Below are 22918 nucleotides of genomic sequence, written 5' to 3' on the forward strand. Positions count from 1 at the left end.
TATGGCTAGTTTTGCTATCTATTGTCACGTTAACGTAATTTTAAGTCAAATAAAAAGATAAATATTTGAAAAATCTTTGATTATATACCTTTTTTACTATGTCCCGCTTCTGACGGAAGAATCCCGCTATTTTCACTCAAAAAGTACTAAAGTCCCGACTTGGCGAAAAAAAAAACTGGCAACGCTGCTGTCTACCCACTGGCTCCGCAAGGGACAGATTCCAGAGTTATTCATTCTATAAAGCTAGTCATCTCAATATCCTCATTAACTTACAGTTATACTGTCGGAAAAAATAGCTTTAAACTATCTTAAAATATGGCATATCAATCAATTCACAATCCAGTACCATTCAATAGAATTATTACTTTCAGCTGGGTAGGAGATGACTAAAATAAAAGTATATTGCATGGAATCTGGCCCAGTACAAAAATAAATAGCTGCTAGCAATAACTAGACTGCGAAAATTAAGATGCATACTGACTAAGTAACTGGGGGTATTAAAAAAAACTAAAACACTTGTAAAAAATGAATCAAAAGTCAGATCACAAATCACTTAACATGTGCTGTTCTTAGTCTGTATGAACCTTTAAAAAACCATAAAAGATTCACAAATTAATCAGATAGTATCAAAAATGAGATTCAAAGTATTCATTGTATTTTGCACCCTTTTCTCTTCTTGTGCATTTCAGCTTGCTTTGTTTTCTTTTTAGCAAGACCTTCAGCTGTTATGTCGGATATGATGGACAACCTTTTAGAAGGGTCGTAACCTCTGTCACGGTTGGACAGGTCAGGGTGTGTACTGCCTTGGTCTGGGGGGAACGTAGAACTGTATAGATTGTTATTCTCACTGTAACTGTGAGACATGTTTGACACATTTGTAGAGTTCTCATCCACCGGTAGAGTATTGTCCGTGGGATAGTGTGAGGCGGGTCGGATACTAACTGGATCTGGGAAGCGAGGCTTCTTCCCAGTCGTAGGAGGAGGAGGAGGTTGCCTGTGTTGTGTGCTAACATTCGGCGGTCGCAAATCGGAATCGTAAGATCTGTTGTGAGATTGCGAAGCGTTTTCGGTGGTGGAAGAGCTGGGCTGTTGGGAGTAATACTGGCTGGAGATTTCTTTCGCCTGTAACGCACTAGCTTTTGACTGAATGTGCTCCTTTTCAAAAGGCTCAACATAGTTCAAGTCGGAGTCAACCGATTTACATAATCTGAGCCTGTTATCTCTTATCATGTCTCGGGGGTTGCTGTATGCATCACAAAGAGTGGTCTGCGGGGAGGGGGGCTCAGTTTCCGGCGGGTGGGGCAAGGGCCCCTGCTGCTGCTGGGCCAGCCGCTGCTGCTTCTTCAGAAGAGCCTTCTGCCGAGCTTTCTCCTTGGCTCGCTGCAGCTTCTTGTACTCCCTCTCCTGCAGCAGCCGGGCCAGCTCCCCGTCCTGAGCCTCGACCGCACACCTCATGTCGGCTAACAAGGCGTCGTGGCCCTGTGCCTCATGACTCAGTTCCCTCGCTAATCTCGCATCCTTTTCTTCCTGCTCCAGCCGTCGCCTCATCTCCTCAATTTCCGCCACAGACAGGCCCAGCTCTTCGGGGTCGAGGTCGACCGCGGCGGATGCGGGGTGGGGCGGCGCGGGGGGCGCGCGCGAGGAGCAGGGCTGCTGCAGCAGGTCGGCGGAGCGCTGGCGGCGCTGCCGGCGCAGGTTGATCTCGGCCATTTCCCGCGCGATCTCCTCGTCGACGTCGGCCTGGCGGCGCCGCGCCAGCTCGCGCAGGCGCACCTCGTGCTCGAAGCCGCGCTGCTCGCTGAGCGCCACGGGGAAGTCCTCGCGGATCTGCTGGTTGCGGAAGCGGTTCTCGCAGAGGTGCGACGAGATCTCCCGGTCCTGCAGACGGTGCGCCAGCGCGCCGTCCGCGCGCACCAGCCACTGCTCCCGCAGGTCCGTCACGTGCCCGAGTTTGGGCATCGTGTCGCTCGCCTGGAACCCCGACATCGCTGGTGCGCAACGCGAGAAAGTGATTCAGCTTTCCAAACGGCGGAGATCGCCCAGATAAAATACCGATAATCCGGTCGACTTACGTTAGCATAGCGTAACACTCGGGTTTGTTGAGTGTCAGCACGTTCGATAATGATGATCGCACCGAACGGAGACACGAAACACGATCACAAACACTGGTGCGACCTTTCACGTAAACTTTCTTCGCTCTCCGTGAGAAACGTCGTCAGTTGCGAACTTTTTACATTTTCCCTGTGAACTTATGAGAACAATAGAGAGCTAGGTTTGATAATCTACATAAGTAATTGTAATTAGCACTGTTCACTCACTACTCGTCGCCTCATCCCTCCTCCCTCACAACAAAATTATTGAAATAATTTCCATTGGACCATTGGAGAAGCGGAGTGACACATTTTTGACACAAAGAATAAACTGACAGATTGACAGGTGGATTCCACAGTAGTGATGTGCTCATACATATTATGCAATCATAATCGAAAAATTTTAAGATGATTAATTAGTGACTTGTCTACCATACCAACAGCTTTACGTTTTGGTTTGAATAAACATCCACTCGAAGGAAATGGTAGCGTGATGCACTAGCTTTGATTATAGCATTAATTGGAAGTCATGCAAGTTTGTACTAATTATATTTACTGTGAGTTGTTATCTACTTACAGTCAAATTAATAATACTAGTCATTCTTTTAGATCTTTTATAATTCATATTTATAATTTAATCTTTTTTGTTTTCTTTCTCAGGAACACCAGCGCGACGCCTGATCGAGCTCCGCGGACACTTGAACTCACTGTCATCACTTATACAGCCGCGATCTGGTTGCGACAAACACAAATCGTCAGAAAATAATCTCCATTTTTACAATTAACACTTTTGTACTTCGAATAACTCGCCTATTCTTCTTGAGAACTCGCCAAGGCCCTTTTTATTGGCTGTGATGTAATATATCTCTTCAGACATTCGATAAAGCCAGCTGAACAACCGCGGGTACCTGAAAAAGTTTCCACGAAATAAAAAATATTAATTAATTAAATTTTTTATAGAAATAAAATTATAGTATAGGTACCCAAGTCAAAAAATAAAAGATCTTCAACATTACCGCTGGTAAATACAAGTAAAAACTGTTTAATGAATAATAAACATGCATTGTGCTCAAGAGTAAGCGTCATTACCGTAGTTTGTCTATAGGAACGAGCACGTTCAGCGTACTGAGAGTGGCGGCGATGGTGATGTCACCCAGCGTTGGCCAGCTGCCACCCAGCCACGTGCGTCCTACCAACATGCACTCCAGGTCTCGATACGCACATTCGATCTCGCAAACCTGCTGTGGCATCACGAATCTGCAGTTCTCGTAGAGGATCGGATACTGGAAAATTTAGAAAACAAGGAAATTTGATAAGCATTAAAGCGTATTTTTTTATTATTTATGTCATTATTGTAATATGAATTTAACCCTCAGCCCCCAAGCGGTAGCCGGCTGCCGTGTAACAATTGATTTATCTATTGTGTCGAGATTCGCGGAGCTTGAAGGATTAAGGTTGTACTAACTGCCGCTGCCCGAAACCGAGGATACAAGATGCCGCTGTCGTAGTGCATCAGCTGGTCAATGATTGCTCGGCCTCCGGCATCCTTCGGCAGAAACTTCCCGGCGCTGCAGTACCGTGTTGCTAGGTACGAGGTGATAGCATGGCTGGAAAAAGTTGTGTTCAAGTAATGATTTTATGATAGAATAGGGTGTTACTTACGTAAGTAATTGTTATTTAAAGTTAGTAGGTAACTAACAAGAACAACATGAAATTAAATAATAATAAGTACCTGTCACTTAAAATAAGTTCTTTGTCTTTGAATATTGGTAAAGTCTGAAGTGGATTGTACTGTAAATAAATAAAAATAAACATTCACAGAACATCAGATTACAGCAGTTGATTTATAAAGGAAAGGAAATGTTTAACAAATTGTTTTCGTATCAAATGGCATGTTACTGTGGTATGTATTTAGAAAATACAAAACAGGGTTGTAGGAGACTCGCCTTAATTTATGCGACTTCGAAAAATGTGGATAACTCACAATAGACAATTCAGGCCCTCTGTGTTCTCCTTTGTCCATGTTTACGTCGACTTCCGTGATGCTGAGGTTCATCGCGTCCAGAGCCATCATCACGGCGCGACACGGCGGACTCCGATCGGTTTTCCATAATGTGCAATGTCTGGAATTTTTTAGTTTATTTAACAGCTAAGTTTACCGATGGACTATATTAAAATCACAATTTAACATTATACAATGTGAAAACACACTTTAGACCAGAAGTGATCACATTTTTACTGCTACTTGTGCCCATTGTTCTGTTCTCTTGAAGTAAAATTCATCATAAAATTTTGTCTAAAATGAATAAATTATTGCTATATTGTAGAATATTATGTAAAATCCAGTAAAATCACATTTTAATTTTAATTCAAATTGGATCGAGCTGATTGTTATGTCAGAACAGAATAAGTCAGCCGGAGGTGTTTTTCGTGACAAGCTATTTAGCTTTAAAAAATAAAGTCTAATCAAAACTCCTTCCTACTTAGTTATGAACTCAGATCATAGAAGGGAATAGATGTGAAACGGGGGCGTGGCGCGTGTCTCCGCGATATGCCCAGAAACGAACATCGCCCGCGACGCCAGGTTAGTCGCGATTCAGTCGTACTGAGGAAATGTTCTCCGATATTGTTGGATGATGCGTCGTAACGTGCAATAACATAAGTGAAACGAAGAACTACAGGAACAATGAAGTCATTTACCACATGTAAGTATTGCAAATCCATTGGTATTTTGCTTATAAATAAAAAAAACTAAACATTTTTACGAGCGAATTCAGTGCCGTAACAGTTACTGCGATATCGAAATCAGTGGTGATAAAAATTCAAACACGTTGTACATTGACGATTTAGTTAGCAACCACTTTATGTCATGCGTAACTACTGCGCAATGTATTTTATTTCTTCCGATATCCACTGACGCGTGAAAATACACAGTACGGCCGCATGTGCCGGTCGTAACATAGTGCAGGGCTCGTGTTCTAATACGGTTTCCTATTATCGATAAATAGAAGTAAATTATTATTTTCTATTTTCTAATTTTGAATGAAAAAATCATGAGTTGCTTGCGATTTTTAAGTTTTTACAAAAACAATAACAATAGTAGAAGGGACTAGTAACTGTCAACTATGTAATTACTATAAGAGCTAGTTGAAAGCCTAATAATATAGGCATTATTTTTGATAAACATAGGCGGTACGAATTTCGCCATAATTAAAAAGTTAATGCGCGATAGTAGTTAATAATAATTACAGTGATCCTGTTATTATTATTAAAGTACCTAAATAATAATTATATTACCAATATTGTAAATACTGGTAAAAATCGCAAGTACCTAAAAGTCATGGGTTAAGCCCATGACTTTTCATACAAACTTCGTCAGTCTATCTATAACTTCTATACTCCATCGATAACGACATTGAGCTTTGGTTGGGGTAAATTAATATAAGGTAACTTCATTTAGTCCCAATAATTGATTCTGAGTTTTTCGTCCATACAAAATGGAACTGACTCCTTTATGCAAAAATCGTTAAAGAACATAATAATAACGTATAATAATAAAAAGGTTTTCATACAAGCATTTTTTAAACCAATTTCGAGCCTTGCCCCCAGGATTTAAAGTATCGATATCTTATCGACTCCATTTTATCTTTCTTCTCTCTAATTGCTTTTTTCAAAGTGTGCGTCACGTCACGCGGCCATTGATTGGCCATAAGGCACGCCTTCTGGCCAATCACAGCACTTTTAAGCCGGTTGCACATGTTGTCGTAGACTCTCAGTCGCTTTGTTTTTACACAGTTGAATGTGTGTGTGGGAGCTGTGGTGGGGGAAATGTGGGGACACTGGTTCTCGTTGTAGTTACGCGCGACTTCATATCTATTCTCTTTCTATGATCTGAGGTTATGAATGAAGATCATGAATATGATTAACTTTATGAATAGGTATTTATAAATAATAACTATACCTATACGGCTGCATGCTACATAATCTGAATATGATTTCGTCGATTGTGTCGTTAAACCAGTTGCAAAACACGTTTTTTGAAGCATTAACAGAGGCACTAGGCGATACTGGGCGGTCGTACGTAATTCAATAAAATATCTTTGTCTGCGTAAAATAATCGTGTTGTTCGAATTAGTGAAACTGTGAGTTGCAGAAGAACCGTAATATGAGCAGACAGAATAAAGTAATATGAATCCTGTATAATTTGTGACGTAATACTTACTTACTCATTCATCTTTTTTAAATTGCTAAATCTACATTTACACATAAAGGTGGAGTTTCACTGGTTGTACGAGGATCTATTGATTTTAATATTTGAGTAGGTATTCAATATCAATAGTCGTGCCTCATTAGTCATTATCTATTTAATGATAGCAATAGATGAGTTACGAGTAATTATATTAGTTTATGTGAGCAATTGTATGTTATTTTGTCGGGACATAATATCTACCATTAATGAAAAGTGTTTTTTTCCTTTCACCTACTTTTATGATACATTCTACCTACTTCATAAAGTTAATAATATACCTCTCTACCTACTCCTAAATACACATTCAGTGCAATAATGCTCTCTGAGTGAGTACTAACCCTAATACGCTCCAATGTTTTTGTTATAAACAGAGGCGATAAATTTTTCCCTGCGACCCATTGAGTTAATGTCTACCTACCTGAGCAGAAGGGTCGCTATTGTGTATCTACAATGATTATATTGCGAAATGTTTTTAATACGTTAAAACCAGCGCGAAATTTAATATTTGATTATAATAGAAGGTACGTGAAGTCATGCTTTTAGGGTTTAAAAAAATGTCTTTGAAGATTTTTGTTCGCCTCATCAAAGAACAATGTGCCTGTGTGCTAGGAAACCAGTGCCTATTTTGTGTAGTTTATGTACCTACTGACCGGGTAAGTCTTGTATTTCTACGAAATTATTATTAAATTTCAATTACGATTTTCAGAACCATGTCGTTAAGTAATGTTCCAGTGTTGTATGGAGATGAGGCATCTCCACCTGTAAGGTTCGTCATGATGACAGCATCCATATTGAAAATCCAGCTGGATTTTCGAAAAGTGGATTTGTTTTTGGGAGAAAATAAAACAGAGTTGTATTCCAAGGTAGACACAATAACTAGGTACGCTTAATAGCTTGCAACTTATTTAATTTTGTCATGCCTGTTAATTTTTCAGATAAATCCACTACATAAAGTTCCTGCACTAGATACAGGGAAGCAGGTAATATGCGATAGCCATGCTATAGCTCTCCACCTTTGCCGGCAAAGTAAACACCAAGACCTGTATCCCGAAGATAACTTTACAAGAGCCAGAGTTGACCAGATGCTGTTTTTCAACTCTGGCCTTCTGTTTCCAGCTGACAGCCTAATTTTTGTAAGTTTTCACGGAAAATCTTTTCAGTAAGGTTTTGCAGTCATTTGTTGAATAAAAATTAAATTTTATTTTATTTAAACTTGTAATATTTCAGACAGAATATTTTGCCGGCAAGCCTGTGAATACGGTCAACGTGGATCATTGGTATAGGCTGTTAAGTTACTTGGAAGGGCAGCTGAGAAGTCAGCCTTGGCTAGCTGGCGAAAAGGTAACGCTATTACGCTATATTATTATTACCTACCATGATCTTGAGTGACTAAAATGACCACTTAACGAAATAAATGGCGGCGTTAATATAGGATGATAATTGTTTTTTTTTTTGTTAATTAGATGACGCTGTCTGACTTGTGCTGCGGTACTACTATAAGTTCATTGCAACTTTTAGTGCCAATAACGGATCAACATCCTAAAGTTAATGAGTGGATGAAGATACTTCAACAGCAACCTTGCTTCGAAATTAACTTAAGAGGTTTAAAACGTCTGGCTACTATGGTAGAAAAATATGTGACTAATTCTAAACAATAAAGTTATTAGTTAAATGAACGTTTTTAATATTTATATCACACTAGCTTTCCGCCCGCGGCTTCGCCCGCGTGGAATTTTGTCTGTCACAGAAAAACTTTATCGCGCGCGTCCCTGTTTCAAAAACCGGGATAAAAACTATCCTATGTTCTTTCCCGGGACTCAAACTATCTCTATGCCAAATTTCATCAAAATCGGTTTCGAGGTTTAAGCGGGAAAGCGTAACAGACAGACAGACAGACAGAGTTACTTTCGCATTTATAATATTAGTTGGGATTACATCCGCCATTACGCCATGGGACTTACCCATCCGAGTTCATTTTAAACTTGGTAGAATCATTGGATTTTGGCGTCGTACAAGAGCCTTCGCTAAAATTCGCGCAGGTGCCCGCAAAAATTGGTGTGAGCAACGCACTCAAGTGCATTTCCGTACATTTCCATTAATTCATTCATAGTTCGGTAGGCATATTAATAATGTATGGAAATGCAAACTGGCGCGGAGGCCCTAAAAGCATCAGAATAAACGCTCTTTTCGAATCAAGCGGGCGGGATAAGGGGCAGAAGCTACACGAAACTGGATACGACGCCGAATGACGTCCACTGCTGGAAGGCCTCCCTCAAGGATTTCCATAACGACCGGTCCCGCGAAACAAAAACAAAAAAGAAACTTAATTAAATCGATATTTTCGATTATGTTTCAGCTGATTACAACGCGGCATTTACTTGTCTATGGAACGGAGTATAGTCTGTTGTTCAAATGTCAAAAGTTCTGTAGTCTATGAATGCTATTGATTGGTCGACGAGGAGATGTAAAAAATGGCTGCCTTGCCTTCTCCTACTCAGGTAGAAATAATCGGATTTAAATAGTTATTATAGTGCAAATTAACTATTTATTATCTCCCACGGAAACTTAATTTATATACCAATCGTTTAGATCTTCGCTTGTAGGTCCTCAAGTGTGGTTTTATTTAAATATTGCTGGTCAAAGTGTCGTACTCGAGTGTGATTGCGATGCGTTAGAAATATTAGAATTGTTCATGTTTTATCGTGAATATGAGTATTATTAGATTCTATGTTGAAGTGTTAAGCTATTTAGCATACTATATTGTAGTAATATAATTGATAAATCCAGTAAAATTCAAGTTGTTTCAAAGAACATTGAATGTCAGGGACAGTGTTGAAATGTCACACCCATACCAATTCAAAATACGTTTTGTGAATAAATTCCCAGTGAAATTCTAGTGACCAAAATGTGGATTGAACCGTTGCAGGTGGCAGGGACCCACAGTGCTATATACGAAGCATATTATCACCAAGTAAGTGGAATTTATAAGTAGCATGTAAGTTTAATTTGTATGTATTCGTTCTCAATTGATCGCAAGTAATTGATTTTATGAAACGTCTTGGCCACTTAATTCCGGTGTTGCGTGTGTCAAGGAGTTGCTTATAAATCAATAATATGAGAACATAACCATTTGTACTGCATCAGTTCTTAAAAGTCATCATACACATAATTTATTTAAAACCAATGTTTTATCCTTAATATATTTCAACTCACTGCAGAGTTGTATATTAAATACTACTGTATCTATGAAACTTTCAACAAGGTCTTTTAGAACCTAAATAATAGTTGATTTTATTCATATTATACATACAACGTGTCCCAAAATTCAAGGATAAGCCGGCGCCGCAGGATGGACATAGTTATGACTACTTTAGGAAAAATAAGAAAAAAAATCTATCTTAATTATTTTTTAAGTTACACAATAAATTATGAAATTCTTCGAAAATTGACACCCCTTATGATATTTTACATTACCACGACCACTATCTTTTAAATATTTCTGTTTTTTTGTTTGTATCGGCAACTTAAATAGTGCTGCTGTTCACTCCAATTCTTAAAACCCCCAGAATCCTTGCAGTTTTTACACAAAAGTTAATCAAAATATGATATTTCCTTAAAATTTTGAACGATTTTTACTTTCACTCCACTTTGACTCGTCGTTTTGTAAAAAAAAAGTATGAACACTACTGCGGCAAGTTTTTTATAAAGTTGACGCAACCATCCAAGATTCCAAAATGGTATAATACTCTAAGAAAACTAGTCGCAAAAAAGATATGCGTACCATTTTTACAAGCACTTCGCTTGTTAGTTAGTGTGGGACAAATCTTGCAACTGAATTTAAGACCAGTTCTCCTCAACCGATTGAGCTGAAAGGTTACATTATGTAAGTACGATGACGATGCATTATTATGGTACCATTGAGCTGGATGGAGTCTGGAGGTGACCATAGGAACTTCTAAACGAAACGGCGGAATCGCATCTAGTTTGGGTTCGTTGGATTTGTCTTTTCTAGTGCTAGATGATATCCAGGATCCTGATAATGAGTCAAGAGGTGGCCAGGAGCTGGCCAAAGGAACTCCTAAACGAAATGTCGGAAGCTTATCGAATTTAGGTTCGTTGGATTTGACTTCCCGAGCACTTGGACCATAAAATTGAGAAACAACTAAAAAGTGTAAAATAAAGTTATAATAAAAAACTTTTTTTAAAACAAGCATTAATGCGAAATTTTAAGAAAGAATTTAACGATAAAAATAATAGCGCAAACAGAAAAAAAGAGGAATAAATTCCATGCGCGATTATAACTTTATTTTAAACTTTTTAGTTGTTTCTCAATCTCATGGCCTAAGTGCCCGGGAAGACAAATCCAACGAACCCAAATTCGATAAGCTTCCGCTGTTTCGTTTAGGAGTTCCTATGGCCAGCTCCTGGCCACCTCTTGACTTCATCATCAGCACTCTGGACATCATCTAGCACTAAAGTGCACGAAAAGACAAATCCAACGAACCTAAACTAGATGAAATTCCGCCGTTTCGTTTAGAAGTTCCTATGGCCACCTCCAGACTCCATCCAGCTCAATGATACCATAATATTGCATTGTCATCGTACTTACATAAGTATACCAAATTTCAGCTCAATTGGTTGAGGAGAACTGGTTTTAAATTCAGTTGCAAGATTTATCCCATACTAACTAACAAGCGAAGTGCTTGTAAAAATGGTACGCATATCTTTTTTGCGACTAGTTTTCTTAGAGTATTATACCATTTTGGAATCTTGGATAGTTGCGTCAACTTTATAAAAAACTTGCCGCAGTAGTGTTCATACTTTTTTTTTACAAAACGACGAGTCAAAGTTGAGTGAAAGTAAAAATCGTTCAAAATTTTAAAGAAATATCATATTTTGATTAACTTTTGTGTAAAAATTGCAAGGATTCTGGGGGTTTTAAGGATTGGGGTGGACAGCAGCACTACTTAGGTTGCCGATACAAACAAAAAAACAGAAGTACTTGAAAAATTGTGGCCGTGGTAATGTAAAATATCATAAGGGGTGTCAATTTTCGACGAATTTCATTATTTATTGTGTAACTTAAAAAATAATTGAGATAGATTTTTTTTCTTATTTTTCCTAAAGTACCCATGACTATGTCCGCCCTGTGGCGCCGACTTATCGTTGAATTTTGGGACACGTTGTATATCTTGTTTAAAGTAGAGTTGCCACGAATAGTGATTTGGCCGAATACCGAATATTCGGCAACGCTGTCGGCCGAAGCGCCGAATATTCGGCGGCCGAATATTCGGCACAAAGTACATGCTAGTCGAGCGCGTAAATAATAATACGACAGGTTGCGATCTGTCTCCATCGCGCGCGGGATCGCGCTGATCCACGCTTTCCTAGGTTTTGTTCAAGCAGAAAGAGCAAGACAAAAAATTCTTCTAGAAGCTCTGAAACTAAGTTGTAATGATGAGTCCAGTAGTACCGATGACGATTCTTCTCCACGTCGTAAGAGAAGAAACTTGGACGAAAATGATAAGTCATTTGAAATACACGACAGTTTCTGGAACTGCTTTGAGGAAGTCGCTAAAGATAATATGCGAAATGGTAATGATGAGGAGAACGTGGAGAAGAATACTGTGGCAAATGAGATGGATTTTTATTTGAAATCAAAACGACTAGATCGGAAAGCTGATCCTTACAAGTGGTGGGCAGCTAATGAAAACAATACCCAAACCTCTCGAAATTTGCTAAAGTTTATCTTTCTTCTCCCGGGAGTAGCATGTATAGTAAGAGATTGTTTTCTGAAGCTGGTATCATTTATGATGAAAAGCGTAATCGTTTGCTACCGTCAAATGCTGAAAAGCTTGTTTTTATCCATAACAACTTACCGCTGATTAATTTTACTTATTAAAGTATTGTAATTTGATAATAAAGACAAATCTTGATTAATATCGTTTCAAGGCGAGAGTGAATAGGCACTTACAGGGCAGATATGTACCATCCTAGACTGCATCTCACTTAACACAAGGTGCGATTGCGGTCAAATACCTGCCTTGTCTAGCATAAAAAAAAAATATGATGTGTCTTTTTTTCCATGATTTGGTATTCGGTATTCGGCCGAATAGTACCTATTATTCGGCCGAATACCGAATACCAAACAAAGTGGCCGAATAGGCCGAATACCGAATAGTAGCCGAATATTCGTGGCATGTCTAGTTTAAAGCCTATTTTCAACCGACTTCAAAAAAGGAGGAGGTTCTCAATTCGACCCGTATGTTTTTTTATAGTTTTTACTCTCTGTAGAAATAAAGTTTATTTGTATGCATCTCTATTAAGGTGGTTAAAACAAGAAGTTTTAAGTTGGTATTTAAAGGTATGATTTAGGTATTTGAGTTATAGTTTTGTTAACAGACTATACAAATAAGTAGAGATATAAAATTGTGTATCAAAATTCACACATAATAATTTTAAACATGAATAATATTTGTAACCATAATAGGTCATAGTGAATAAACTATTTGATATGATATGATGAAGTTAGCTGGCCTACAAAATGACTTTTTACTTCAGTCAATGTGTTATTTGTCTTAGATTAGATATCAAGTAATGATAAAAACTGCTGAACTGCTCTTAGACAGATACCTATAACTTTAAAAATGACTGATCACTTACTTATTTATTTTAAGAAAAAAGGTTGAGCAATCATGATAATCATTTTAAAATAATAGAATGTAAAAAATTTAGCTTCCGTTTAATTGGAATAGGTCTCAAGCTTCTACTACATCATAGATAATTACAGTTTTGGAGTTAACAATTCAATGAAGATGATTTCTTAGTTAGATAATGGTATATTATATGATAACATAGACTGATTACCTAATTAATTATCAACTGCATTACAATCTTGTCCTGATTGAAATCAATAATCACTCAATCTTTGAAACATAACATGATTATTGTCTTGTCTTTTTATCTAACTATGAAAAAATGAAATACATAATATTTTAATTTAACTAGCTTTTGCCCGCGGCTTACCTGCGTGAAATTTAGTTTGTCACAGATCATCATAAATTATAGTCTAAATGTTATTCTGGGTTATAAACAATAATACTGTAAAGTTTCATCAAAATCCGTTCAGTAGTTTTTGTGTGAAAGAGTAACAAACATCCAGACATCCAAACTTTCGCATTTATAATATAGTAGGATTATATCTAGAATGTTTTTCAGCTCCTAAAATATAATTTATAACCTATTTTCATCTGGGATTTTGAAGGATTCTAATGGTGAAAAAATTTTTCAAACTGGTCCAGTAGTTTTGGAGCTTTCCCTCCAAATAAACAAAAAATCAAATCATTCCTCTTTTTAATATAATATTAGTGTAGATGACCATGATACTTCTAACGTGTCAATGTTAACCATACTGATGTGCCAATGCTTCCTTGCAGGTGGATCCTCAGGGCACCGGTGCGATACAGGCCCTGGATGCGGCTCGGTTCCTCAAGAAGTCGTACCTCAGCGATGTGGTCCTTAGCAAGATCTGGGACCTGTCAGACCCCACGGGCAAGGGGTACCTTGATAAGGTACATTAATTACTTTTTATTTTAATTCATGTGTGTTAATGGTAATTCTTTTCAGTCTCTCTTCTCTGTCCTTAATAAAGGAAAAAATTATAATAATAAGCATTAAAAAATATAATGTAATATTTTAATATACCTTGAAAGGTTCCCTAAAGATCAGCATTCCAAAAAATATTCTCATTTCCTTTGGAATTTTTCTATTTCATTTATTTTTCTGAAAGAATTTCTTAATGGATTTGTTTACTTAAATTATTTTAAACTTAGGTAGGTACTTTTGTAGGTGCCCTTGACTCTATGAATAGAAGAATTACCTACATATTTTGAAATGTTTTTTTAATTGAAAGTATTTTTTTCAATTTTAATATTCAATTAATTATAATTCCAAATAATATTTTTGCATAGCCATACAAGGTAGGTAATTTAATTAATTTATGACTGCAATAAATAAGTAAATTAATGAGACAAAGAAAAAATTATAATAATCATAGTACATAATATTCAATCAAATAAATCAACCAGCAATAAAGGCCTACAAATAATAATAAATTGATCGACTTTTTGTTGCCCTTAGTCTTAGGTAAATATGTCTAGTCAGCCTGTCTAGCCTAGGTCAGTCAACCAGGCGCGTCTGACTCACTGCAGAATATTCCAGATCAGACCCGACGACGTTATAACTCTTTTTACGTTGTTACATAACACAATAAACTCGTATGTGCCACTTTTTGACAGTTTTTATGTAGAGGCTGCGTGTTTGCGTTCTCTCATTGTTACGATTCTATTGAGATTCGGAAAATTTAATTACAGGGTTTGGGAAATCAGAGAGAATGCGGTGGAATGGAAAAGAATGGAAATTGCCTTTTTATGATTGTAATGTATGGATGTGGAAAGATAATGCGACAATGTTTTGTACGTTTATCATTGATAGGACAGAATTGAGATCGGTGATTCAGCGATCATTATTTATGGCTACCTAAGTAACAGACTGGATTTTTTGGTTGACTCATATAATTTTATAACAGTTAAATACTGCTGTCGCCAAGTTTGTTATAATTTAGTATCAATTTAAAAAACCACGTTCGTTATAAAATTATCGCCATGAAACTACATGCCTTATCAGATATTTAATTAAGGAAAATGCCAACGTTTCATTTCTGAAAGGAACACAAGGCCGCGTGAAATCGGGTAGCTACGGAGGAGCACAAAATTCATTAACTAAATATTGACTGTTGCGGAGGATGCGTCTCGTAGTTCGTATTTGATTACGTTGTATGCGCTGATACGTTATCACGCGCGCTTGTGTGCGAATGCGCCATGAATGGCCGCTGCGTGTTGTGATTTGTGGAAACATAAGCGTTCGGTGACAGCTATAGAAGTTTCAAAGACTGTTCCGATGGTTGTTTATGGGTAAAAGAAATCAGCACAAGGTCTGTTGCTCATTGTACATTAGGCGACTGTAGAAATCGCAAATTGCGAAATAAAACACCACACAAAATTTGCGATTTCTATGCAAAATAACGCATTTTAAAGTTAAAAATAAGGTTATTAATAACTCGGGCAAATAGTGACGTGAAAACAGTGCACCTAGTGAAGACTTCATAGTAATTAACAGTGCGTGGATACAGCTGACTACGTTGACATTGGTTGAAGGTAAAATCGAGACACCCCCTTTTGATTACATCTGCATCGATATCTCGCAAACAAACGTATAGTATTGCTGCCGATAAATGACAATTGAATACAATATGCTTTCGATTTAAATTATTTTGAACTTCTTCCTTCCACAATAATCATCATCATAGTATTTGTGTTTGTCAATGTAAGACAAATTCAATTCGCCGCACTTTCCTATGAGCATCGTCTGTCACTTCATCTCCCTGTCCGATCACCGAGATCGTTGTATGGAGACTTCCGAATAATTTATCTGCCTATGAAACTTGGCACATGATGAAAATAGGTTTAATGTCAACCTTACGAGGGTAGTAATAAGAACGTATCATGTTTTGGTAAAAATAACCAAACATCCCATAATGAAAGCCGTTGGATTATTGTATATCTTCTATAATCTGTATTACCTATTTCATCATGTGCCAAGTCATAAGGCAGATGAATTATTCGGGTTACTTACAAAAGCTTCGTTGATCCGACTACTAGTCTTCCGTTGACTTTTATAGTCAGGAAATGGACCGAATATTCACGTAATCTTCAGTATAGTGCTATTTGGCCACGAACATTCATTTTTGTGCAGTCTACTATACATAGTAACTAGTGTATGTTCACAATATTTCCCTTGAAGAAGTAATAGGAGTGACCGAGCGACAGTTCCTAGCTGATGGCAACAGGAAAGAGTTACCGAAATGCTTTATACGGGCGGGTGGAATGTTAATAGCAATGTTCACGGAATGCTAAATTGCGTATAGTTCCACTAATGAAAACTGGAAGGGGGCTGGTGGAATGAGATAATGTGTGAGCTGTGGGGTATAAATAAATCTCTGTTAAGTATAAATAATCTGGGTAAAGTGCAAACTTCTGACCTTTCTGTGTCGGCATTTAGGCGCCTTTATCTAGGCTCCCGAGGGATCTGTGAAAGACGTGCCACTAACTTCATCGTACTTTAGTAAGTTTTGTTCACGTCGCGTTAGGAATTTTGATGGAAATAATGGGGAGCCTAGACGAGAGTAACGAACTTTCTGACTAGTCTGTAAATGGTTATGCGTGGCTGAGTTTTTGAATCTGAAACTTGGGATGATATTTACTGCCCATTTACTGTATGAACTCTTTGGTCGTGTATTTCTCAGAAACTACGGAATATTTGTATTATTACTGAAAACAGCAATTAACCACAGTTTAAAAACTGTGGTTTCAGCAAGATAAAGATGTAATCTAATATCCTAAGATATGATAAACACAGAAGTAAGACAATTATTTCTCTTAAAATGAAATTGCGAATTTCTTTGCGTCCGTTCCATGACCTAATTCGAGTTTGTCATTTCAAAAGATAGGCACACTAACATTCATAAGAAGCCGAAATGTTTTAGCTCGTCAGTCGGAGAAAGAACTCGATATCATTTCTGCCGTAATGCGAACCCTAATCCACTTTGACGGCGTCCTCTTGAAATATTACGATCACCCCCAAGTAAGTTAAGAAACGTTTCCTTGTTTACGCATTTTTTATGAACTTTCGAGCGTTTTTATTTCGCAAGTGTCACTTCAACATTTTCTCAAACAATCCGATTACATTTGCTGAAAGAAACTTTTTTAAAAGGGTGCGTTTGATCGTGTTGGTAACAGAATTTTAGACGCAACTGTATGCTATGTTCATCTTTTAAGGACCATTAGCTCTGACGGACATTACTAGACTGGATCTACACTTTACATCAGTTTAACTAGTACTATGTTATCTGTATTATTAATTAATGTCAAGCAATATCGTTGATCAAAATCTGCGGGTAGTTCGAGTTTATTGGTTGCGGTCGCCATTTTGGCTTCTGGCTTTGAGTTGGAGCATAGGCCTGCAGTTCATCAATTAACAATAAAGGGGTAAGCACAACCATGTGGTCTGAACGCATTAATGTGCTATGATTAATGCTGCTAATTATAATGCTCGTACTGTGTCCCGGCAGCTGAGTGCTAATTTAATTTGCGCTCCTCTAAATGGTGTGACAGCTGATGGTACCCTAAAAACGCCCGCATAAATTACTACGGGATTTTTTTTATAAATAAACGGGCTGTTTCCCAATTTGGATCTATTCCTTCTGCCAAGATTAGGTAATCCGTTTTCTTGATTATGAATTTTCAAGATATTTATCGGGCATAGGTTGGAATATTTCGCTGCGGGTCGGTAGTTTGAAATACCTTCTTGATTTTCGCTGCCCTAAAGTTTTTGGAACTACCTACATTGTTCGAATTTGTTGGGCTGGTTTAAAAGTTTAGTTCTAACCATTTGTCGGCCGTTTGGTGTAGTGGTTCGAAACGGACTACTATTCCGGAGGTAGCGGGTTCGATTCCCGCACAGTACAAACATTTGTGTGCATGAACATATTTGTTTGTATTGGACTGGGTGTTTTCTATGTATAATAAGTATGTATTTACAAAAAAAAAGTATTTAAGTATGTTTATATCCGTTGTCTAGTACCCATAGTACAAGCTTTGCTTAGTTTGGGACTAGAAGCGCAGTGTAAAATGTCTAAGGATATTTATTTATTTATTTATTTATATACACAAAATATACCTGGATAAGGAAAAGGCCTTGGGAATTTCCACCGGGATTGAAACAAATTGGAAGGTAGGTTTTCTAATTTTAATTCCATTTTCCTGTGTGGGGAATTTTTCAGGATGTAGAAAATCCAACCTTACAGTGTAGCCATATTAATCTTCACAATGCAACAGGAAATTACAAAAATATGGCGGCTCATGTAGTCTGACATGGTTGTGACATTTGCCATTATGTTTTTAGAACTGTACGTAAATTATGGAAGATCGTGAATTGTTCTTTGGTGATGACTTGGAAGATTACCTATGTGAGCTACTAGAGTCAAAATGCGACATAAATAAATTGGTGTAAATATGTTTATTTTTATCTACAGCCCATAATCTCGTGAGATATCATAGTTTGCCCTTGGCGACCGAGATGGAATGGTCTCCCTCAGCTTCATTTTTGTAACAAAATAACTATTATTTATCTAGGTATTCATAATCTTATCTAATGACGTTATTCACGCCTTGCTATGCTAAGTCACTGTTTATTTAAAAAGTCGAGGGTAGATAGATTTGGTAAGGTGTAGGCGAGGAATGGTGCGAAAAGCAAACGTGTGAAACATTATCATCTGCCACTAAACAGGGCCACTGGGTCCTATTGTGAACCTGTGGCTACATGTGAAACGCTAAGGCTGTATTACCATTAATGCAATATGCGTAATTGGCGAAATGAGGTGGAATTTGAAACATTTGACGTAGTGAAGTGACGAGAGCAGCCTGTAAAATTTACGGAAACTCCGCTCCGTTCTTCTAAACCAGATCAATGAAAACTCATCCTTAAGAGTCCCCGCAGATTATAGACCTCCGATTTTCCAAAGACGACTGAACCATAGCTAGACAAAAGTATGTAATCTGCGGGTAGTCTAAATCCCCAAGAAGCTGAAAGTTCGTTATGTACCCACACAACGAACCAGTGAAGCTAGCCTTAAGCCGCCCTCCATGTTGACTACTATTAGAGGCTGTTAGATTTATGCCCGTTTTCACTATCAATCCCTATTTTTTAAGTGACCCCTATGGTAACAAATAACAGGAATTTTGTTTACTTATGGGTCACTTAAAAATTAGGAATTGATGGTGAAAACCGGCAATATTCTCATAAATAAGACACTAAATTCTCAACTTTGACATAAAAGCGCGTGGAGTCGTCAGACACGCGCGTCCCTCTAACTTTTCTAGTGTGACATTGACAATACGTCAATGTCACTATGACAGCAGCTCATCCCAACTAATATTATAAATGCGAAAGTAACTCTGTCTGTCTGTCTGTCTGTCTGTCTGTTACGCTTTCCCGCTTAAACCTCGCAACCGATTTTGATGAAATTTGGCATAGAGATAGTTTGAGTCCCGGGAAAGAACATAGGATAGTTTTTATCCCGGTTTTTGAAACAGGGACGCGCGCGATAAAGTTTTTCTGTGACAGACAAAATTCCACGCGGGCGAAGCCGCGGGCGGAAAGCTAGTTGGCTATAAAGATACCGTTATTTTAACGTTTTAGATTTTTCACAATTAAGACTATTCAAGCCCTTCTCGTTGTCCCCAGGCGGGCTTATTCGTGGCGCTGAAGCTGGTGGCGCTGGCGCAGGCCGGCCGCGACATCAACATGAGCAACATACACACCGACGCGCCGCCGCCCAAAGTTGTGAGTTTCATCATATTTACTCGACTCTTTGCTCTTAGATTAAAATGAAAGGTCGCACGACCCATAACAGTCCGCACGACCTGTCATTGGCCTATGATCGCACCGGTGATGGCGATCTGCACGCGTTAGTGTAGTTAAAGCTTTAGATCTTGTACAGATTCTGCGAGAGTCGTGGGGATTACAGTTGAATCCTTTAGGCCTTATTGGGCCACCTGTCCAGGAGCGCAGTGAGGTGGCGAAAAGGTAGGCAAGATAAAGTTTCACCAATAGAATTGCATAAAATCTTTGCTCCTCTTTAGGGTATAGAGAGTGGTGAACTAAAGGGAGTTGGGATGCTGAGCGAGGAAGAGGCACGAGAAAACTAACTGGCTTGTCGTGTGCTCGCGGCCTAGCCCCGTGTATGGAAAAAAAAAACAGTCGCTCCGCTCCAGTGGACAAGCAGTGTTAAGGTGCAAGTTCGTAGCCGACTGCTCGCAGCAGCAGCAGACGACGTGAAGCCGCGACACGTCACTTTCTAAGTTTCTATGAATGTTTATGAAATACTTCTAGGCGATGTGTCGCTTACTACGAATGGTATTTCATAGAAATAATAGAAACGCACGACGACATGTCGCGGCGACATGTCATCTGCTGCTGCTGCGTGCAGTCGGCTTCGAAATTGCACCTTTAGGAGAGGGTCGAATTGACATTATTATTTTACTTGACCACAGAGTCAAACATCTACCCACTTATTACAAAAAGTTAGTCTCTGGTTGATCTTCCCAGTTTTAACTTGTTTGTAATAAGACCCCTAGAGTTTAACTTTTACCATGCTTTATTCTAGGGGGAGATACCCAAAGTGTCGCACGGCCCGCCCCCCGCGCGGCCCGCGGCGCCCTCGCCCGCGCCGCTGGGCGACTGGACCATGAAGCCGGCCGAGCGGGACAAGTACAGCCAGCTGTTCGACTCGCTGCAGCCTAGCAACGGACTCATCGCCGGGAACAAGGTAGGAATCATAGAGATATAGAGAGATGCCAACGCGCCGCTGGGCGACTGGACCATGAAGCCGGCCGAGCGGGACAAGTACAGCCAGCTGTTCGACTCGCTGCAGCCTAGCAACGGACTCATCGCCGGGAACAAGGTAGGAATCATAGAGATATAGAGAGATGCCAACGCGCCGCTGGGCGACTGGACCATGAAGCCGGCCGAGCGGGACAAGTACAGCCAGCTGTTCGACTCGCTGCAGCCTAGCAACGGCCTCATCGCCGGGAACAAGGTAGGAATCATAGAGATATAGAGAGATGCCAACGCGCCGCTGGGCGACTGGACCATGAAGCCGGCCGAGCGGGACAAGTACAGCCAGCTGTTCGACTCGCTGCAGCCTAGCAACGGCCTCATCGCCGGGAACAAGGTAGGAATCATAGAGATATAGAGAGATGCCAACGCGCCGCTGGGCGACTGGACCATGAAGCCGGCCGAGCGGGACAAGTACAGCCAGCTGTTCGACTCGCTGCAGCCTAGCAACGGACTCATCGCCGGGAACAAGGTAGGAATCATAGAGATATAGAGAGATGCCAACGCGCCGCTGGGCGACTGGACCATGAAGCCGGCCGAGCGGGACAAGTACAGCCAGCTGTTCGACTCGCTGCAGCCTAGCAACGGACTCATCGCCGGGAACAAGGTAGGAATCATAGAGATATAGAGAGATGCCAACGCGCCGCTGGGCGACTGGACCATGAAGCCGGCCGAGCGGGACAAGTACAGCCAGCTGTTCGACTCGCTGCAGCCTAGCAACGGACTCATCGCCGGGAACAAGGTAGGAATCATAGAGATATAGAGAGATGCCAACGCGCCGCTGGGCGACTGGACCATGAAGCCGGCCGAGCGGGACAAGTACAGCCAGCTGTTCGACTCGCTGCAGCCTAGCAACGGACTCATCGCCGGGAACAAGGTAGGAATCATAGAGATATAGAGAGATGCCAACGCGCCGCTGGGCGACTGGACCATGAAGCCGGTCGAGCGGGACAAGTACAGCCAGCTGTTCGACTCGCTGCAGCCTAGCAACGGCCTCATCGCCGGGAACAAGGTAGGAATCATAGAGATATAGAGAGATGCCAACGCGCCGCTGGGCGACTGGACCATGAAGCCGGCCGAGCGGGACAAGTACAGCCAGCTGTTCGACTCGCTGCAGCCTAGCAACGGACTCATCGCCGGGAACAAGGTAGGAATCATAGAGATATAGAGAGATGCCAACGCGCCGCTGGGCGACTGGACCATGAAGCCGGCCGAGCGGGACAAGTACAGCCAGCTGTTCGACTCGCTGCAGCCTAGCAACGGACTCATCGCCGGGAACAAGGTAGGAATCATAGAGATATAGAGAGACGCCAACGCGCCGCTGGGCGACTGGACCATGAAGCCGGCCGAGCGGGACAAGTACAGCCAGCTGTTCGACTCGCTGCAGCCTAGCAACGGACTCATCGCCGGGAACAAGGTAGGAATCATAGAGATATAGAGAGACGCCAACGCGCCGCTGGGCGACTGGACCATGAAGCCGGCCGAGCGGGACAAGTACAGCCAGCTGTTCGACTCGCTGCAGCCTAGCAACGGACTCATCGCTGGGAACAAGGTACGGGACGGGCAAGTGAATATTCTCCCCTTGCGGTTAGAGGCCGGGCCATGACATTGGCCAACAGAGTTAGCTATAGTCTGGTCTGCGAGCACGTATAATTTTGTCCAATGACCCCAAGGCTGCCCCAAGCTACCCATCCTTATCGCTCGCGCGTAATTATATTGCTGTCGCGACTGTGCGACGGGCACCAACAGTGAGTGTGCGAGCGCGACAGCAACATAATTACGCGCGAGCGATAAGGGTGGGTAGCTTGGGGTCATTGGACAAAATTCTACGTGCTCGCAGACCAGGCTTTAGTTTATCTGCGCTAGTGCAGCCCTTTGCTCAAGCTTTTTTAACTACTTATACATAGAGTGTTATGTAGAGTATGTGTATAGTAATGGTCCCTTCTAAAATCCAGAATTCATTACAAAATTGAAACACGTTATCATTTTTTTTTGGACCATAAGTCTCCGTCACTCCCACTTTGAGATGATAAAAAGTACGAATGAAAAGGACAGTGTCCATTAT

General features: G+C 40.2%; 4 protein-coding genes across 10 annotated transcripts in view; 2 read left to right on the forward strand and 2 right to left on the reverse strand.

Moving 5' to 3' along the window:
* Nucleotides 1-580: 580 nt before the first annotated feature.
* Nucleotides 581-2388, reverse strand: LOC135079799 (uncharacterized). The gene has a single exon (XM_063974401.1). It carries the CDS (start codon nucleotides 1984-1986, stop codon nucleotides 649-651), a length of 1338 nt encoding a protein of 445 aa, XP_063830471.1. The 5' UTR covers nucleotides 1987-2388; the 3' UTR covers nucleotides 581-648.
* A 302-nt stretch (nucleotides 2389-2690) lies between these two features.
* LOC135079615 (glutathione S-transferase 1-like) lies at nucleotides 2691-4494 on the reverse strand. The gene is made up of 7 exons (XM_063974242.1): nucleotides 4302-4494; nucleotides 4075-4213; nucleotides 3823-3881; nucleotides 3556-3697; nucleotides 3180-3373; nucleotides 2901-2998; nucleotides 2691-2822 (listed from the first exon to the last, which is right to left on the reverse strand). The coding sequence occupies exons 1-7, from the start codon at nucleotides 4343-4345 to the stop codon at nucleotides 2725-2727; spliced, it is 774 nt and encodes a 257-aa protein (XP_063830312.1). The 5' UTR covers nucleotides 4346-4494; the 3' UTR covers nucleotides 2691-2724.
* Nucleotides 4495-6107: 1613 nt separating this feature from the next.
* On the forward strand, nucleotides 6108-8011 carry LOC135079800 (glutathione S-transferase E14-like). Of its 7 annotated transcripts, none has more exons than XM_063974407.1 (5): nucleotides 6108-6167; nucleotides 7046-7202; nucleotides 7275-7472; nucleotides 7567-7680; nucleotides 7803-8011. In XM_063974407.1, the coding sequence occupies exons 2-5, from the start codon at nucleotides 7050-7052 to the stop codon at nucleotides 7995-7997; spliced, it is 660 nt and encodes a 219-aa protein (XP_063830477.1). In that variant the 5' UTR covers nucleotides 6108-6167; nucleotides 7046-7049; the 3' UTR covers nucleotides 7998-8011. The 7 variants fall into 7 exon arrangements, with proteins under 7 accessions (XP_063830477.1, XP_063830475.1, XP_063830474.1 ...); XM_063974405.1 differs by lacking the exon at nucleotides 6108-6167 and adding an exon at nucleotides 6176-6301; XM_063974404.1 differs by lacking the exon at nucleotides 6108-6167 and adding an exon at nucleotides 6176-6273.
* Nucleotides 8012-8768: 757 nt separating this feature from the next.
* LOC135080178 (epidermal growth factor receptor substrate 15-like 1) overlaps nucleotides 8769-22918 on the forward strand; it is a 41486-nt gene continuing 27336 nt past the window's right edge. Inside the window, exons 1-5 of the mRNA XM_063974860.1 lie at nucleotides 8769-8837; nucleotides 9266-9310; nucleotides 13776-13910; nucleotides 19702-19800; nucleotides 20624-20785. Coding sequence (XP_063830930.1) covers nucleotides 8811-8837; nucleotides 9266-9310; nucleotides 13776-13910; nucleotides 19702-19800; nucleotides 20624-20785 — 468 coding nt within the window. The 5' untranslated portion in view covers nucleotides 8769-8810. The remainder of the gene's footprint in view (nucleotides 8838-9265; nucleotides 9311-13775; nucleotides 13911-19701; nucleotides 19801-20623; nucleotides 20786-22918) is intronic.

The sequence above is a fragment of the Ostrinia nubilalis genome, chromosome 17, assembly GCF_963855985.1.
Source record: "Ostrinia nubilalis chromosome 17, ilOstNubi1.1, whole genome shotgun sequence".
Classification (NCBI taxonomy): Eukaryota; Metazoa; Arthropoda; class Insecta; order Lepidoptera; family Crambidae; genus Ostrinia; species Ostrinia nubilalis.

Coding starts and splice junctions, on each gene's coding strand:
- LOC135079615 (XM_063974242.1), bottom strand. CDS start 4,345: ATGGGCACAAGTAGCAGTAAAAATGTGATCACTTCTGGTCTAAA. Junction 4,214..4,301: donor GTGATCACTTCTGGTCTAAA/GTGTGTTTTCAC, acceptor AAAAAATTCCAG/ACATTGCACATTATGGAAAA. Junction 3,374..3,555: donor CTCGGTTTCGGGCAGCGGCA/GTTAGTACAACC, acceptor TAAATTTTCCAG/TATCCGATCCTCTACGAGAA.
- LOC135079800 (XM_063974402.1), top strand. CDS start 6,790: ATGATTATATTGCGAAATGTTTTTAATACGTTAAAACCAGCGCGAAAT. Junction 7,203..7,274: donor AAACAGAGTTGTATTCCAAG/GTAGACACAATA, acceptor TTAATTTTTCAG/ATAAATCCACTACATAAAGT. Junction 7,681..7,802: donor CTTGGCTAGCTGGCGAAAAG/GTAACGCTATTA, acceptor TTTGTTAATTAG/ATGACGCTGTCTGACTTGTG.
- LOC135079799 (XM_063974401.1), bottom strand. CDS start 1,986: ATGTCGGGGTTCCAGGCGAGCGACACGATGCCCAAACTCGGGCACGTG.